This window comes from Gadus chalcogrammus, chromosome 8 (genome assembly GCF_026213295.1).
Source record: "Gadus chalcogrammus isolate NIFS_2021 chromosome 8, NIFS_Gcha_1.0, whole genome shotgun sequence".
NCBI classification, from domain to species: Eukaryota; Metazoa; Chordata; class Actinopteri; order Gadiformes; family Gadidae; genus Gadus; species Gadus chalcogrammus.
In genome coordinates, this window is record NC_079419.1 from 6092461 (window position 1) to 6108999 (window position 16539).

The window sequence follows — 16539 nt, forward strand, 5'->3', positions numbered from 1 at the left end:
AGAGACGGCTTATCATTGTGTTGTTAATATGATATCTATAGCAGAGACGGCTTAACATTGTGTTGTTAATATGATATCTATAGCAGAGACGGCTTAACATTGTGTTGTTAATATGATATCTATAGCAGAGACGGCTTAACATTGTGTTGTTAATATGATATCTATAGCAGAGACGGCTTAACATTGTGTTGTTAATATGATATCTATAGCAGAGACGGCTTAACATTGTGTTGTTAATATGATATCTATAGCAGAGACGGCTTAACATTGTGTTGTTAATATGATATCTATAGCAGAGACGGCTTAACATTGTGTTGTTAATATGATATCTATAGCAGAGACGGCTTAACATTGTGTTGTTAATATGATATCTATAGCAGAGACGGCTTAACATTGCGCAATCAATATGATATCTGCAGAAGACAGGTTAACATTGTTATTAATATATCTACAGCAGGGACGGGTTACCATTGTGTTATTAATATGATATCTACAGCAGAGAAAGGTTAATATTCTGTTATTAACATGATATATATATAGCGGAGACAGATTAACACTGTTATCAATGTGATATCTGCAGAAGACAGGTTTACATTGTTATTAATATGATATCTATAGCAGAGACAGATTAACATTGTGTTATTAATAGGATATCTATAGCAGAGACGGATTAACACTGTTATTAATAGGATATCTATAGCAGAGACGGATTAACATTGTGTTATTAATAGGATATCTATAGCAGAGACGGATTACCATTGTGTTATTAATAGGATATCTATAGCAGAGACGGATTAACATTGTGTTATTAATATGATATCTATAGCAGAGACGGATTACCATTCTGTTATCAATAGGATATCTATAGCAGAGACGGATTAACATTGTTATTAATAGGATATCTATAGCAGAGACGGATTAACATTGTGTTATTAATAGGATATCTATAGCAGAGACGGATTACCATTGTGTTATTAATAGGATATCTATAGCAGAGACGGATTAACATTGTGTTATTAATATGATATCTATAGCAGAGACGGATTACCATTCTGTTATCAATAGGATATCTATAGCAGAGACGGATTAACATTGTTATTAATAGGATATCTATAGCAGAGACGGATTAACATTGTTATTAATAGGATATCTATAGCAGAGACGGATTACCATTGTGTTATTAATAGGATATCTATAGCAGAGACGGATTAACATTGTGTTATTAATATGATATCTATAGCAGAGACGGATTACCATTCTGTTATCAATAGGATATCTATAGCAGAGACGGATTAACATTGTTATTAATAGGATATCTATAGCAGAGACGGATTAACACTGTTATTAATAGGATATCTATAGCAGAGACGGATTAACATTGTTATTAATAGGATATCTATAGCAGAGACGGATTATCATTCTGTTATCAATAGGATATCTACAGCAGAGACGGATTACCATTCTGTTATCAAGATATCTACAGTAACGACAGATTACCATTGCGTTATCAATATGATATATATATAGACCGGTTAACATTGTTATTATTATGATATCTACAGCAGAGCAACCTGAGCAACCCGCCCACGCCCCCGGCGTCCCTCCCTCCGACCCCGCCTCCAGTCAACCGCCAGAAGATGATCAATGGCTTCGCCACCACAGAGGAGCTGGCCAGCAAGGCCGCTGCCATGGGTATGCATTAGATCCATAACACAAACCCTCCATGGAAGTCACTGCATAACAACAAAACGAAAGTAAAAACGCTTTATTTAATGATTGCTGGAGAAGCTTTGTTTTACAGCATAAGTAAAATGCTTTTTGGTTCATAAAAAAAATAAGTACCTTTTTAGTTTTGGAACTAAGCATTTTTACAATGAATTAACCAAACGCTTACCATGGTCCATCTGCCTCTTCCGCCCAGTGTCTAAAGGACTAGTCCCCAAGCCCCTCCACGTCCAGTTCAGAGCGGAGGAGGACCTGCTGGCCCGGGCCATCGCCCAGGGCCCCAAGACCGTGGACGTGCCCGCCTCCCTGCCTACCCCCCCTCACAACAACCAGGAGGAGCTCAGGTAACCCCCCCCCCCCAACCCAGACGGACCCACCGGAACGTTACGTTACCGCCTGTATCCTTATTCTATTCAGATTCAACTCAACTAATAGAATATGGCATTGTGCGTTTCGTTTCAGATATTGGTCACACATAACCTAATATGCTTGTCAAAGTGAAACCAAAGATTAGAAAGAATGTGCAAATGTAGGCAATTTTCCTTTCAAAGGGTTACAGCCAGCAGTTCTAATTGTAATTAGCATGGTCCAAGCTCTGGGATGGAAATGACTTCCACATAATGGAGATGTGATGCAGGTGTGATGAGAGAAAGCTTGACGAGAATCGAGAAATGCACACATGCATCATGTCCACACGCACACTCATTTGCACGTACACACACACAGGCACACACACATGTACACACACACAGACAGACACGCACACACACAGACGGAGAGAGCTGCATCAGTGCCCTAATGGCGTCTCGTGTTCCTCCTTCTTGTTTTCCCACAGCAACCGGGGGCAGGAGCCCGGCAAAGACAGAGACACACCGGACAGCTTCGTGCCGTCGTCGTCACCAGAGAGTGTAGCAGGCGCCGAGATCAGCCGCTACCCTGACCTGACCCGCGTTAAAGAGGAGCCCCGATCGCCCTGCCTGTCCCCCATCCTCTCCATGCTCCCCCCTCCCCATGGGAAAGGTACACAACATCGATAAACAACAACAACCATGAGGCCAGGAAGGAGGATAGCGAACCATGACTGTATTTGTTGTTGCTTCATCAATAACGTGCCTTCGTCTGGCTGCAGGCACAGAGATCAAGCTGAGAGACATCAAGACGGAGCCTTCCGGAGTGTTCTTTGGCGCCCCCTACGGGGCCTTGGGGAACGACTCCAAACAGGGCCTGGTGTCGGTGGCCATCACTCTGCGGCCGGCAGCTGCAGAGGTGAGACCAATACAGTGTTTCGATTTCAGTCGCTTCCCCACACTTTTCCTTTTCTACGTTCTGTGTTAGAAAAGGCTTAGGGCCTCGGTTTCTTTTTAAATCTCCGACTCGGTAAATAAAAAAAAATGCAAAAATTATCTTTCTAAAAAAGAATATTCCATTTTTAAGATTATAGATGACTTCCTCTAAAAGCAGAAATGCCTCTGACTTTTCATGCGTTTGCGTGCGTGCTCACCCAGAACATCACGGGCGTCGTGGCGGCCATCTCGGACCTGCTGTGCGTCAAGATCCCCAGCAGCTACCAGGTCAGCAGCACGCCGGAGCGCGGGCCCCTGGCCATGCTCAGCGGCCTGCGGGTGGGCCCCCACGGAGGCCTCGACACCCGGCCGCCCCCCGTCGCCTTCCAGGCGCGCATGGACGCCGCCGCGGTCCACCAGCGGCCCCTGGGCCAGATGATGATGAGGCCCAACGGGACGTCACAGGGCGTGATGCAGCAGAGCCAGCAGCAGCAGCAGCAGCAGCAGCGCTTCCAGCACCACAGCCCGGGTGAGATGCACACTGTGCCACGCGAGCTCCTAATTGAGCGTTTTCACAGAAGTGTCAGCGAGGGATAAACACAGGTGTCACTCCTAACAATAATTAGGGGTTATTCATTATATGAGTGTACCAGGGTGTGAATATTAGAATAAACTAGCGAAGACAAGTCTACTTCTCAGACGCGGAGTATACCCATAATTAGGGCTATGAGCGACACCTCGTAGTCGACCCCGCTGTGAAATGGGTCTACAGTTGCCGTCACACCGCAGTGAACGCCTCTGTTGGTTCTGCCTCACAAGATGGCGCCTGGCGTGACGACGCTTCGATTCCGATTAAAAACCTGAGCAGACTTCCCCCCCCCTCCCTGCCGGGAAGACACACAGCGCGACCGAGTGCCCCACCCCCGTGAAGACACTGAAGACCCCGTAATTGTTCCGCCCTTTACGGGTCCCCAGATGCGATTAGCGCTTTCTCCCGAGCGGTGTTTACAGACGATCGTTCCTCGTCCCACGCGTCGTTATCCCGTCCGGGGGGCGTGAGGCGACGGCACCAGCTCGGACGCAGACAGGCGTCCTTATTGATTGTCTCAGCTAATGAAACGCAGTAACGATCGTCGGCTCGATGGAAGCCGCGGCGTCCCCTGACCGTCGGTGTCGGACCGTGACGCGTCGGGACGGACGTCATCTCGTTACGCTAAAAACACTGATCATAATTAATGTGGATGGCTGGCTGTCGGGGGTGAGCACAGAAATGGGTCTTGACAGGCAGGGGTGCGATTATCCAGTGTGATGCTGGTTTATGACTGGTGTTGTTGATGCCGTGCCTCGCTGGCCTTTGGATGGATTCAATACTAATTACTGGGCTGTCGCCACCGGGATGCGATTACCCGGAGGAATTGCAGTTTAATGAATCATGTCTCGTCTTATTTTATGATGTGTATATACCATTGCATTGTAATTATCTGTAGGCTGCTTAGCCACTCATTTTCATTGAGCAGTGTTTAACAAAAGTATATTTCGTTTGCCACAAACAAGCTCTGGGACGCACCTGCCAGAGTTCTGCAGAAAATACTAATAATGTAACTCTCCTGGTTATTCGCTCGCTTACGTTGATGTGTTTATGTGTCTCAGGCTCGGCTGCAGTCAGAGGAGCAGACAAGAAGATCCCCGGCAGCCCTGGCTCCAAACCCCAGTGGTGCTGCCACTGCAAGGTGGTGGTGCTGGGAAACGGAGTTCAGAAGTCCCTCAAAGACCTCCCTAACCACAAACGGGTACTGATTGAGTTATTGTCGTGTTGTTATATTCAAGGTCCATAGCCTCGTGCCGTGCCTGTATTGTAGATGATATGGATGTCTGAAGCCATACTAGCTTCTCTTTTGGGCGTACAATTGAAAGTGTCGTCAAGGGCGTAACATTTTAGTCTACATCTCTCTGTACACCCACGCCCTCTTGCCTCAAACATTTCTCATTCCTTACCTTTGTAGCAGAACCATAGTTATTCTACTCTAACCTCCAGAGGTGTAATCTTTTGTTAATATTTCTGTTTCAACAGGAGTCTGACGGAGAGATGAAATCGGAAGGAAACTTGGTCTTCTGTAGTCACAGCTGCTTCCTCCTCTTCTCCTCCTCATCCTCCCAGCCAAGGTCAACCCCTGAAACTAAGGTATGTTCCATTAACAAAGCCTCGAGTCAGAAAGAGTTACGCTTTTTAACAAAGTGTCTTGTGCGTCTGTGTGTGTTTTTCAGCCCTGCAGGCCAATGTGTATCACTCTATTATTTAAACTCTGTCAAAACGATTAAATACACCAGTATTTTTATTTTTACACCAGTATTTCCCTCTTTGACACTGCGGCGTGTCACGTCTGTTCCCCCCCCCCCCAGGACACGGTAGAGCTCCTGCCGGACACGGAGGAGAAAGAGAGCCTGTCCAAGACCCAGCACCAGTACAGCAACAACATGTCCACGCTGGACGTCCACTGCCTCGCCCAGCTGCAGCCCAAACAGTCGCCTCCCTCCAGCCCTCCGCCGCCGCCCCTCCCCTTCCTCGGCGCGGGACTCACCCCCAAGACGGAGGCCAAGTCGGACACCATCAAGGTGACGGTGAAGCTGAAGGCGCGGCCGCGGGCCCACCACCACCACCACGAGGGCGGCTGGCACCAGGGCAAGCGGCAGAAGGGCCTGCGCTGGAGGAAGTGGACCCTGCAGGTGCTGGTGCCCCGGGGCTCGGCGCTGCCCGACGAGGACAAGATCGACGAGCTGCTGAAGAGACTGGGCGCGTCGCTGCGGCCACCCGCCGCCCTGCGGGACTCCCGCCGCTGCTGCTTCTGCCACCAGCCGGGCGACGGCGCCACGGACGGGCCGGGGCGGCTGCTCAACCTGGACGCCGACGCCTGGGTGCACCTCAACTGCGCGCTGTGGTCGAGCGAGGTGTACGAGACGCAGGCGGGCGCGCTCATGAACGTGGAGCCGGCGCTGCGGCGGGGCCAGGCGTCGCGCTGCGCCTTCTGCCAGCGCACGGGCGCCACCGGCGGCTGCCACCGGCTGCGCTGCGCCAACGTCTACCACTTCCCCTGCGCGCTGCAGGCCCACTGCACCTTCTACAAGGACAAGACCATGCTGTGCCACGCCCACCGGCCGCGCGGCGCCGCCGCCGCCGGGGGCCACGCCGCGGAGCACGAGCTGCGCTGCTTCGCCGTGTTCCGCCGCGTGTACGTGCAGCGGGACGAGGCGCGGCAGATCGCCTCGGCGGTGCGGCGGCCCGAGTTGGGCTACACCTTCCGCGTGGGCAGCCTGGTGCTGCACGCCATGGGCCAGCTGACGCCGTCGCAGATGGCCTCCTTCCACTCACCCACCGCCATCTTCCCCGCCGGCTACGAGGCCTGCCGCATCTACTGGAGCATGCGCCACGGCAACCGGCGCTGCCGCTACGTGTGCTCGGTGGAGGAGCGCGAGGACCTGCCCGAGTTCTCCATCCGCGTGGTGGAGCAGGGCCACGAGGACCTGGTCCTGACCGACGCCAGCCCCAAAGGTACCGGTGCTGCCCCCACCCCCCCCCCTGCCTTGGTAGGGCTGGGCCTGCTTTTTCCGCCTAGAGAGATGTTTAAAAAGACGGCCTCTGCTGTTGATTCGTCTGTGTATTAATGCCTGCTGATGCATTGTTGTCGAAAACGCTGTCAAAACAATTGTGTCAACAACACAAATCACCGCAGCCCCCGTAGCTCTTTACTGTAAACAGATCGCTATGTGCAAAGTAAAGTCGTTTCTACGGCGACGGATTAATCATACGGCTTGTTAATAACGGTGCACGAAATGCCAAATTAGGGTAAAAAGGATGTTGCCGTCACTGTTTCCTGTCAAATTCCACGAGATCATATCAGGCAATGGTGACAAACGACCGGCGGTCCCAGTGTGAACCGGGCCCCAGTGTGAACCGGGCCCCAGTGTGACGGATGAGTCCTGAGGCAGCAGGTGACAACACAATTACTGTCAGCAGCTCACGTCCTCCTCTCCTCTGTCCCTCCAGGGGTATGGGATAAGGTCCTGGGCCCAGTCGCCGAGCGCAGGACCGAGTCCGACACCCTCAAACTCTTCCCCGTCTACCTGAAAGGAGAGGACCTGTTTGGGCTCACCATCTCCGCCGTCACCAAAATCGCCGAATCGGTTCGTGGCTTGATTCCCTCTCGTCAGGCGTCCACGATCGTGGCGGAGACACATCGAGTACACACTTTCATCTGGGAAAAATCGGAATGTATTATTGTTATGCAATTCTCCTTTCCAGCTGCCAGGAGTGGAAGTCTGTGAGAGGTACTCGTTCCGCTATGGCCGAAACCCTCTGATGGAGCTGCCGCTCAAGTTCAACCCCGCTGGCAGCGCCCGGGCCCAGCCTCGGGCCAACAAGCCCATCACCACCCTGGTCATCAGGTAACCAAGACTAGGCTACTCCTGAACGCCGAGGCCTGCGCTCTTAAACGGCCTTGGCATTTCCAGCAGCTGTCTTGCCATGACGTTGCTGCTGAAGGGGCTGTTTGCTCGCTCTGCTTGCAGCACTTGAAAAATGTCAGATGTGCGCAGACCGCTATTTGCCGAGATCATTCATTTGTTCACACAGGCCACGAGGATTATACACAGGGAGTATTAGGTTTTACCACCAGGGAAGCACTGGTTCCCAGTAAGGCCCAATAGAGGGATAACTGGAAACTCCATACAAGATTGCAGATTCACTTCAATACATCCCATGTTAAAAAATACATAATGGACATTCTAGAGCCACCAATTCTAATCACGGATGGCATATGACCCACCCGGTTGTAGATTTACATCTTAAGGCGTTGGAGTGTTATGTAGTCTAGCATTGTGTAGTAAAGCATAGTTTAGGATTAGCCGGTAGTATAGCATACTAATGATATTAAAGGTGTCCACCACTCCAGGTTAATGTTAATCATACTTGGTTACGTCAGATCCAACCGTGACAGTGACGATGATAATGTTGAATGTGTAGGAAGACCGGGGTTGGTTGTCACATTGCTTGTTACAGTCAAACTAGAGGGTGGTGTTCACCAGGTTAATGTCCAACATTGAGCGTGATGTCATGCTCATTTCTATCGGGCAATTCTGTGCACAAAAGACACCAAAAAGATTGGGTAGAGGAGAATTTTTCAAATTGAGTACCTTTTCATGTTTGTGGTGTTTGTGTCGATTTTTATAGGCCATGAGGCATTTCATAATCAGAAAACAGGAGGGTCTTCATTACAGTCGTGCTAGCAACTGAAAGGACGTCAGGTTTGTTGTCAACACCTATAGATAGTGTTTCCCCTAGGATGGAGTTGCAGCAGCAGAGGTGAAATGTTTCCTTTTCCGCTCGCAAGTTTTTTTTTGTGCTCGCAAAGCGCACCCTGCAGGGAGGTTTCTATGCGTCTGTCGGCACCAGCAGGGTGTACATACAGTACATTTGTGCACAGTAATGAGCAGGGGAAATATGGAGAGATTGACATTTACAAGTATAATCATTAAAAAAATTAGTTACATTTATTTAAAAAACATCACATAACACAAATGCTAACAATCGAAAAGGTCTCCTTTTTCGATTGTTGCCACCAACCAATGCATCTTCCCACTCCCTCCCCTCTCGCCATCACAAAGGTTGTAGTAGGATCATAAAGAGGCCATGCCTCTATTGAACAAGTTTTGGGGCACTAGAGTCAATAATGGCGTCGCTACTTAAATTGTTATTGTATAAAACACTTGCAAAGGAAATCGGGAGAAAACCTTTTGGAAATGTACATTTTTTTACATTTCCAGCGTCGGTAGCGCACGGATCATTGTATTATTTTGCGTAGCGCAAAATAATCTAACATTCTTATTTTAAAGAGATAAACTATTTTCCGCAGCGGCGTACTGCCACTGCTAGGTGCATATAGGGGTGCAACTAATCATCCTGGTTCACAATTATGGTTTGAATAAAATACAAATATAAAGGGCCTGCAGACGGTGCATCTATTAAAATGTATTTGCTGTCTCTAGAATAAAAAACTAAAAAGCTGCCACGTATTTTTTTTGTGTTTTTATTTGTAAACTGAAACCACTTTGATAGCTATGGGGACAACCAACCCATAGTTCGGGACAACCAACCCATAGTTTGGGATGTCCAACCAGGGACGGGTTGGTTGTCACAATGTGTCAGGGTCTTTGATGGTTAATTACTTGCATCTATTAGGGATGACTATTGTACGCTGCGGACGAAGATGAGAGATATTGTACGCTGATTTTGATGAGCAACGCACGCAAGATTAAGAAAGTGTAAGAACCAACCCCGCCCCCATATATATAACGCTGTCTCCTGTTGCTCTCCTTCAGGCCCCAGCCACAGGCAGTGCCCGCGAGTAGCGCCCGCTCCAACCAGAACGTGGCCCAGGGAGAAGGTGGCGCCCCCCACAGCAAGCCTCCGGTAGTGCACCCTCGCTCCTCCCAGTACCGCTGGATGAAGAACGAGTGGAGGGCCAACGTCTACCTCGGCCGCTCCCGCGTCCAGGTGAGGGGGGGGTGCTACGGGAGCGTGTTCCTCAGCAGGCAGGTGACCCCCTGCTGTCCGTCCCTGTAGAGGTTGGAGCTCAACACGTTGCCTTGTCTGTCTCCCGCAGGGTCTGGGGCTGTTTGCCGCCAAGGACATCGAGAAGCAGACCATGATGATCGAGTACAACGGGACCGTGCTCCGCAACGAGGTGGCCATCAGCAAGGAGAAGATCTACCGGTCTCAGGTACGCTCCCCGGGGATGGTCATCGAAATAACCGGGTGGATTTGTACGGGAAAGAGCTCGTTTCTGGTGTGTTGTTTGTTTGACTCAAGTGGGTGGGATGTTTTGGCTGCTGGTGAATATAAAGTGAAACTCTCAGTGGGAGTAGGATTCAGTATCGGCCTTTCGTGACTTGGCCTTAATTTGTGTTGTTAACGAGTGCGTGTTCAAATTCATTAAGTATATCCGAAAACAAGGTTACAAGCAATTTCACACCTTTTTTGTACACTGTAAACATGGTCGCTGCTGGACCTGCCAGGCCGCGGTTCAGCTTTTGTCCAACAGGCGTCGCAATGGTGCAGGATTACTATGAGACTGGGGAATTGACTGTATCTGAGAACTGAGTGGGATCTTCATTCGATGCCTACCAAGAAGGACATTAGTTGAATCCACTATATTTGCAAAGCTTTTTACTATGGGCTACAATGATAGAGGAACACGGTTATCTTCCTTTGCCTGATCAATTCTGAGGGTGGCATTTCAAGACTCCCTGCTCTTTTTATACATTGCCCAGACCAGGGTAGCGCTGTGAGCCCAAAGGTCAAAGCCACCAGTGCGGTTGATGTAAAGAAATGATCAGTTGTGACATTTTGACCTTTTCCTGGGGAAAGGAACGGTCAGTTTAATGACAACGTTGTCAGCAAGCCATTATCCTGGCGGCCTGTTTACATAGTTTCCTAAATAAAGAATAGCGTTCAGGCTGTATTTGGTACCCCCATCGAACACCATCCAGAATTGAATTCCATCCCTTGTAGGGGGCCAGGTGTTCATCACTGTGATATCCTCCCAGGGCCCCCCCTTGGTCATTGTAGAAATAGTTGAAATAGCCCAGACATCAAGGTAAATTGCTTTGTCTCTGCACGCTCAGTCCGTGTATTCTTGTCATCAAAGTGCAGATACCGCGATATGCCTCTGAACTTTTGTCTAGGCATGGCGCCTATGAATAGTATGTGCTTCTTCAACACACAAGAGGGTCCCCAGGTTATTGCCCCCCTGTACCAAGAATACCTCTTGCATATCTTAAGCCCATGAGTGCATTCAGCTGGGCATCAGTCAGATCAGAAGGTTGGCTTTCATTTCTAGCTGCTTCTGCATTTGTACGTCCACATTTGAACATCCACATTTCATCATCAAACAGGAAAGGGAATTAATTTTGTCTTTTTAACATTGGCCCCGCTGCCGCTTTCAGCACGTTACCCTGTGGCCCCCTGCCCTGGGAACGCCAGCTGTTTGACCTCAAACTGTAGCGTCTTCTGACTCATCTCCGGAACCTGGCCCTCTGGCTGTGTTCCTGAATCAGTCTGATCTCGATTCAGTCCCAATGGCTGTAAAATGTCCTGTCCCTCCTCCTCCTCCACCATCAGCATTCTCCATTGCGCTCTCTTCGCCTTCATTCAAAGCGGTCCAGTCCTTACCAGGGACGCTGGAAGTAATTCACAGTTGGGGGGGCTGAGAAACGTTCCGATGACGGGGGGGGGGGGGGGGTGATGGTTTCATTCCGTCTATACGAGCAGGTGTGCGCCTTTTGTGAATCAAATCATGCTTGTGACATTTATAGTCACAAGTAAAATGACAATAGTATAATAATAGTCTGATATATTTATGTATTTATTTATTTATTTCCACGGGGTTTTTTGCATTTCACATTCAGCCTCTCGCCACCAGGGGGGGCTGCAGCCCCCCCAGCCCCCCCACTTCCAGCGTCCCTGGTCCTTACTCCTCAGAATCACAAACACCCCGGCACGTCCAGTATAAAACACGTTGTGCAGTAAAAACGTGTCGTTCTTGCCATGGCTCAATCAGAGGTGCGTTCAAGTTCAGCGAACATAGGCGAACGTTCGCAGCGAACGCGTTGACATTAAACAATTAATTTTGAACGATTTTTGAACACCGTTCTAAACAAACTGTAAACGAAAAAAATGGATGCGAAGGCCATGGTATTAGCGGCAGCCTCCATGTTAATGGAAGAGTTTACAGAAGAGGGTTTGCAAGTGGTCGACCTCGTTGAAAGCCTACTGCAGACAACCAGTACGGAAAATTCAAGAATAGAGGGCTACGTCACCGAAGTTGTACCCACTTACTGCGATATAACGTTCAAATCGCATTTTAGGATGCAAAAGACAACAGTTTAAGTAAGGGTGTAGATAGGCTATATGAAACGTTTTATCTATTGCTTTCTGTGTAGGAAAGGAGTAAATGATTTCAATATAGTTTAGTTTAATGCCAAGGCAACGAATGTCACGTAGCCGAAGTGTTTGTGGAGAACTACCTCTTCAGACAGTTTGCCTATGTTCGTAAACGTTTGCTTGCTTATGTTCGTTTAACGGAAAATGTTTAAAATCGTTCGCGAACGTTCGCCTATGTTTGCGATTCTGAACGCAGGTCTTCCAACTGTATTAGTCCTGTAGGCCAGCGTCTTACACCCTCGGCTTGTAGGAGCCCAGCAACATGGTGAGGTGCGTTCATAAATACAGCCCTGTGTAGGTCCCCAAGTGTTAGCCATGCTTATTATAATAGTCGTCTTCATCATCATCCTCATCCTCATAATAGGTCATACTGATGTGTGTAATTTTGCAACGCATCTTTCACAACATTGCCTTCAGAAAGGTGTGATGGGTGCTAATGTGTTGATCTGTCTCTTTCTTTTCTTTGCTCATTTCAACCCCCTCCCCAGCGATCCATAGGAGAGGCCTGAAACAGATTTCACTCTCACTGACTGACTTGAATTTGGGCCTTGAGGATAGTAACCAGGCCTGTGATGCAACTCTTGCTTCCTAAAGTTTTTATTTATGGCCAGTGGCGATGGAGAAACATGCCATTGTGTTCCCACAGACACATAGTACGTGTTCTATGAGTACGAGAGGTTTACACCCGGCAATAAACCCAAGAACATACTCCAACCTTTTTATGAGGCTAATGATGTGTCCAGTGGCTTTACCCAGAGCCTACATTTGAGATTTACGTGATACATTTAGGCTTCTGTTGAAGCAGGCATACTTCCAAAAAGGCATTTTAACAGTACAGGTTTTCGATTTTTTGTCGAAAGCGTTCTAGCTTCGACCACGGACTCGTGCAGCAGTGCAGTACAACGCACCATCTAGTGGCGACTCTGTGTCACTACAACACTCCCTTCTAGTGTTGACGTGCTGCAGAAACCTAATCTCTGTTGTGGATCCCTTCCAGAATCGAGGAGTGTTCATGTTCCGCATCGACAGCGAGCATGTGGTGGACGCCACCCGGAGCGGAGGTCTGGCCAGGTACTGTACACTCCTCTTTCTCCTGTTAACCTGCTCCCATCGTGACTCCCTCCGTCGACCCCGTCCCCTTCGTACCGACGTCTGTCTACAATAACACCGTGCATCGTTTTCACCATGCGTCTGTTCTCCGCCCACTGAAGATACATCAACCACTCTTGCGCTCCCAACTGCGTGGCCGAGGTGGTGACCTTCGAACGAGGCTACAAAATCATCATCAGCTGTAACCGGAGGATAGAGAAAGGGGAGGAGGTATGTACACTAGGATTAGTTAACAAATACATCCTTTATTTTTTTTTGTAGCGTTCTAGCAACTAGTTGTAAGAGTTAGTATCGTATGACCTTCACCAACTCCAATTCTCTTTTCTCTTCTCCAACCCTCACTATGTCCTCTCCTTTTCTACTCCATCTCTTTGTGCTGTCTCTCCTCTCCTCCTCCCCCATCACCTTGTCCTGTCTCTCCTCCACCCCCTTCCCCTCCTCCCCCCTGTCCCTCCCCCTGTCTCTCCCCCTGTCTCTTCTCCTCCCCCTGTCCCTCCCCCCCCTGTCCCTCCTCCTCCCCCCTGTCCCTCCTCCTCCCCCCTCTCTCCTCCTCCCCCTCTCTCCTCCTCCCCCGTCTCTTCCTCCCCATCCCCTCCTCCTCCCCCTGCCTCTCCTCCTCCCCCCTGTCTCTCCTCCTCCTCCCCCGTCTCTCCTCCTCCCCATCCCCTCCTCCTCCCCCCTGTCTCTCCCCCTGTCTCCCCTCCTCCCCCGTCTCCCCCTCCCCTGTCTCTCCTCTTCCCCATCCCCTCCTCCTCCCCCTGTCTCTCCCCCTGTCTCTCCTCCTCCCCCCTGTCTCCCCGTCTCTCCCCCTGTCTCTCCTCCTCCCCCCTGTCCCTCCTCCACCCCCGTCTCTCTTCCTCCACCATCCCCTCCTCCACCTCCCCCCTGTCCCTCCCCCTGTCTCTCCCTCCCCCCTGTCCCTCCCCCTGTCTCTCCCTCCCCCCTGTCCCTCCCCCTGTCTCTCCCTCCCCCCTGTCCCTCCCCCTGTCTCTCCCTCCCCCCTGTCCCTCCCCCTGTCTCTCCCCCTCCCACCTGTCCCTCCCCCTCCCCCTGTCTCCCCCCCCCCCTCCCCCGTCCTCCAGCTGTGCTTTGACTACCAGTTTGACGCTGCCGAGGGCCAGCCCCAGATCGCCTGCCTGTGTGGCGCCAGCGAGTGCAGGAAGTGGATCAACTGAAGTTGGGAGATTGTGTTACAAAGGCGGCGGCGAAGGAGGGCGCGCTCCTTTTTGCCCCGCGCGCCCGCGTGCGTCCTAAAAACCCTCACTAAGAAAATAGCATCTCACCGTCTCACTATCTCACTAACGGCATTAGTACGACCTTTTAGTATTTTTCTTTTGGTTTCATCTCCAAGTGAGCGGAAAGGCCTGAGGCGTTGTTTCAGGAGTGGCGTCCCGCGTCGGCCAATGAGGAAAGGAGGCTTGTTAGGAATGAGAAACAGGAGGAAGTAGCAAGACGCGACTAGTGCCATGTCTATCTGTAGATATATACATCTATATGTATATCTTTATGTATATCTATACATAGATATGGGAGGCACTGTGGTGTCGGAGGTCCTCCGTCTGTCTCTGTATCCATGTGTTTTGTTTTGGTATACATAAGGCGCGAAATCCACCAGCCAATGAGAGCACTGTGCGGGGGTGCGGCCTTATTGCTTCTCACTATAAGGGCGGGCCCTTTTTTGTTTCATACTGTTAATGTATACCCTGACTAAATGTAGACATCACTGAATGAGGAATGTACAGCAACGAATACCACGAAGGGAATATTAACTTGCACTAAAAAGACAAAAAACCACACACAAAACAACAACAAAAAAACTTTAAAAAAACGAAAAACAACAACAACACACAAAGAACTTTGAAGATACTTGATTCCATGAGTCAGTTTTATCCTAGGTTTCTGTCGTGATCTGTGTGGATTTAGAGAGAGGACGTTTTGTATTTATTAGAGTGAATGAATTTTATTCATGAGATGAGTTAAAGAAGGCTAGACCGCTTATTGTTTTGAAGATTGAAGACATGCTGTTACTTTTGTAAAAAGAAAAAGAAAAAAAAAGAAATGTACATAAAGAAAACTATAGGAATAACCGACCAAATACTACCTTAACCTTCTCGATGTTTGGGTGTTTTTAAATTGTTTTTGTTTGTTGTTGAAATTTATTTAAGATGGACATTTTGATTTCAGTTTGAGAGTATATATTATGAATATTCTGTACAGAATTTGTAAAATAACCACAATTCACAAAGTATTTTTGTTGTATTAAAAGTAAGGTATTGTAGCGTAGTGTTTTGTGACTTACACGTACTTTGACCACTCGAAAAGAAATATTTTTGTTGAATAATGTGGTAATGAATTATGGATTACAGAATCAAGTGAACTCTTCGATTTAGTAAGAGATCCTTCTGATCTGTTTGCTGTTATTCAGGTTTGATTTAAGGAAGAAAAAAAACTGTGAATTAGGTTTTAACTACCCAAAAACAACTTTTAACTTTTTAACACGAATACAGTAGGCATAGGAACACAATTGTGTTTTTCACCTGATTTTGTTTGTTTCTACATTCGGGGAGAAGAATGAGGTGAATCGTCTAATGTCGCGAGTTAGACAAGATTTTAACAGTTTAATGTTGAACAGTGAATAAACCCAGGGGGGGAGATGCTATTTGGAAGGGAAGGTGGTGCTACCTTTTTCAGAGATGGCATTCCCCTTAATCAGAAATGCTTCTTATACTTCACAAGTCACCTGTCGCTTAGAAATGGAAGTTTTTGCGTGCACAATTTCAAGTCGACTGTAAAATTTTGGAGACAGTCTTAGAACTTGTAATGTATATGGCATGTATTTTTTTAACTTTCTCAAGACTCAATTGTATATATTTTCTCAATGAATGGTTGTAACAAAATTGTTCCCTGGATATTTTTCTTCTCTTGTATATTACATCATCCTGCCTGTCTGTGCTACATTTTTCTTGGTCCTGTAAAGTAGTCTGAATTTTTTTTCTTTTTGAAAAATGCCTTTTGAAGTGTACAGAGTAATATGAGGTTTGGAGTTTGTGGAATTTAGAAACATTTACAAAAATAAAACTATTTTACATCCTATTATGTCATATTACGAATGTAAGTTATTCGAAACTTGTTATGATCTGTGTCGATGTCTTTTAACGTAAGTGAAAGCTGAACTATTTGAAGAAGACATGTATACGTATGTACCTTACTACTTACCTCACCAGAGCCCCCTGCAGGCCAAGCGCCCTCACTCATCTTTTCCTCATGTAAACAATGCACATTGTGCTCGGGTATAGTGGCGTTCACCACGTTTTGCATTACCCTATTCCAATGTCCGGATACATTATCCTCAAATACACATTTTAATAACGTACCATGCATCACGCGTCTAAACGCACATCCTAGGTAAAGGGATCATGTGTGCAT

At 48.2% G+C, this 16539-nt stretch overlaps 1 protein-coding gene across 6 annotated transcripts in view; it reads left to right on the forward strand.

Moving 5' to 3' along the window:
- kmt2cb (lysine (K)-specific methyltransferase 2Cb) overlaps positions 1 to 16230 on the forward strand; it is a 78140-nt gene extending 61910 nt beyond the window's left edge. For all 6 annotated transcript variants that reach the window (XM_056596970.1, XM_056596972.1, XM_056596973.1 and 3 more), the window contains 15 exons: positions 1563 to 1692; positions 1922 to 2069; positions 2561 to 2745; positions 2855 to 2991; positions 3231 to 3537; positions 4659 to 4798; positions 5080 to 5190; positions 5409 to 6555; positions 7051 to 7187; positions 7306 to 7448; positions 9381 to 9555; positions 9665 to 9781; positions 13001 to 13074; positions 13215 to 13323; positions 14196 to 16230. In XM_056596970.1, the coding sequence (XP_056452945.1) occupies positions 1563 to 1692; positions 1922 to 2069; positions 2561 to 2745; positions 2855 to 2991; positions 3231 to 3537; positions 4659 to 4798; positions 5080 to 5190; positions 5409 to 6555; positions 7051 to 7187; positions 7306 to 7448; positions 9381 to 9555; positions 9665 to 9781; positions 13001 to 13074; positions 13215 to 13323; positions 14196 to 14288 (3153 nt within the window). In that variant the 3' untranslated portion in view covers positions 14289 to 16230. The remainder of the gene's footprint in view (positions 1 to 1562; positions 1693 to 1921; positions 2070 to 2560; positions 2746 to 2854; positions 2992 to 3230; positions 3538 to 4658; positions 4799 to 5079; positions 5191 to 5408; positions 6556 to 7050; positions 7188 to 7305; positions 7449 to 9380; positions 9556 to 9664; positions 9782 to 13000; positions 13075 to 13214; positions 13324 to 14195) is intronic.
- Positions 16231 to 16539: the final 309 nt, after the last annotated feature.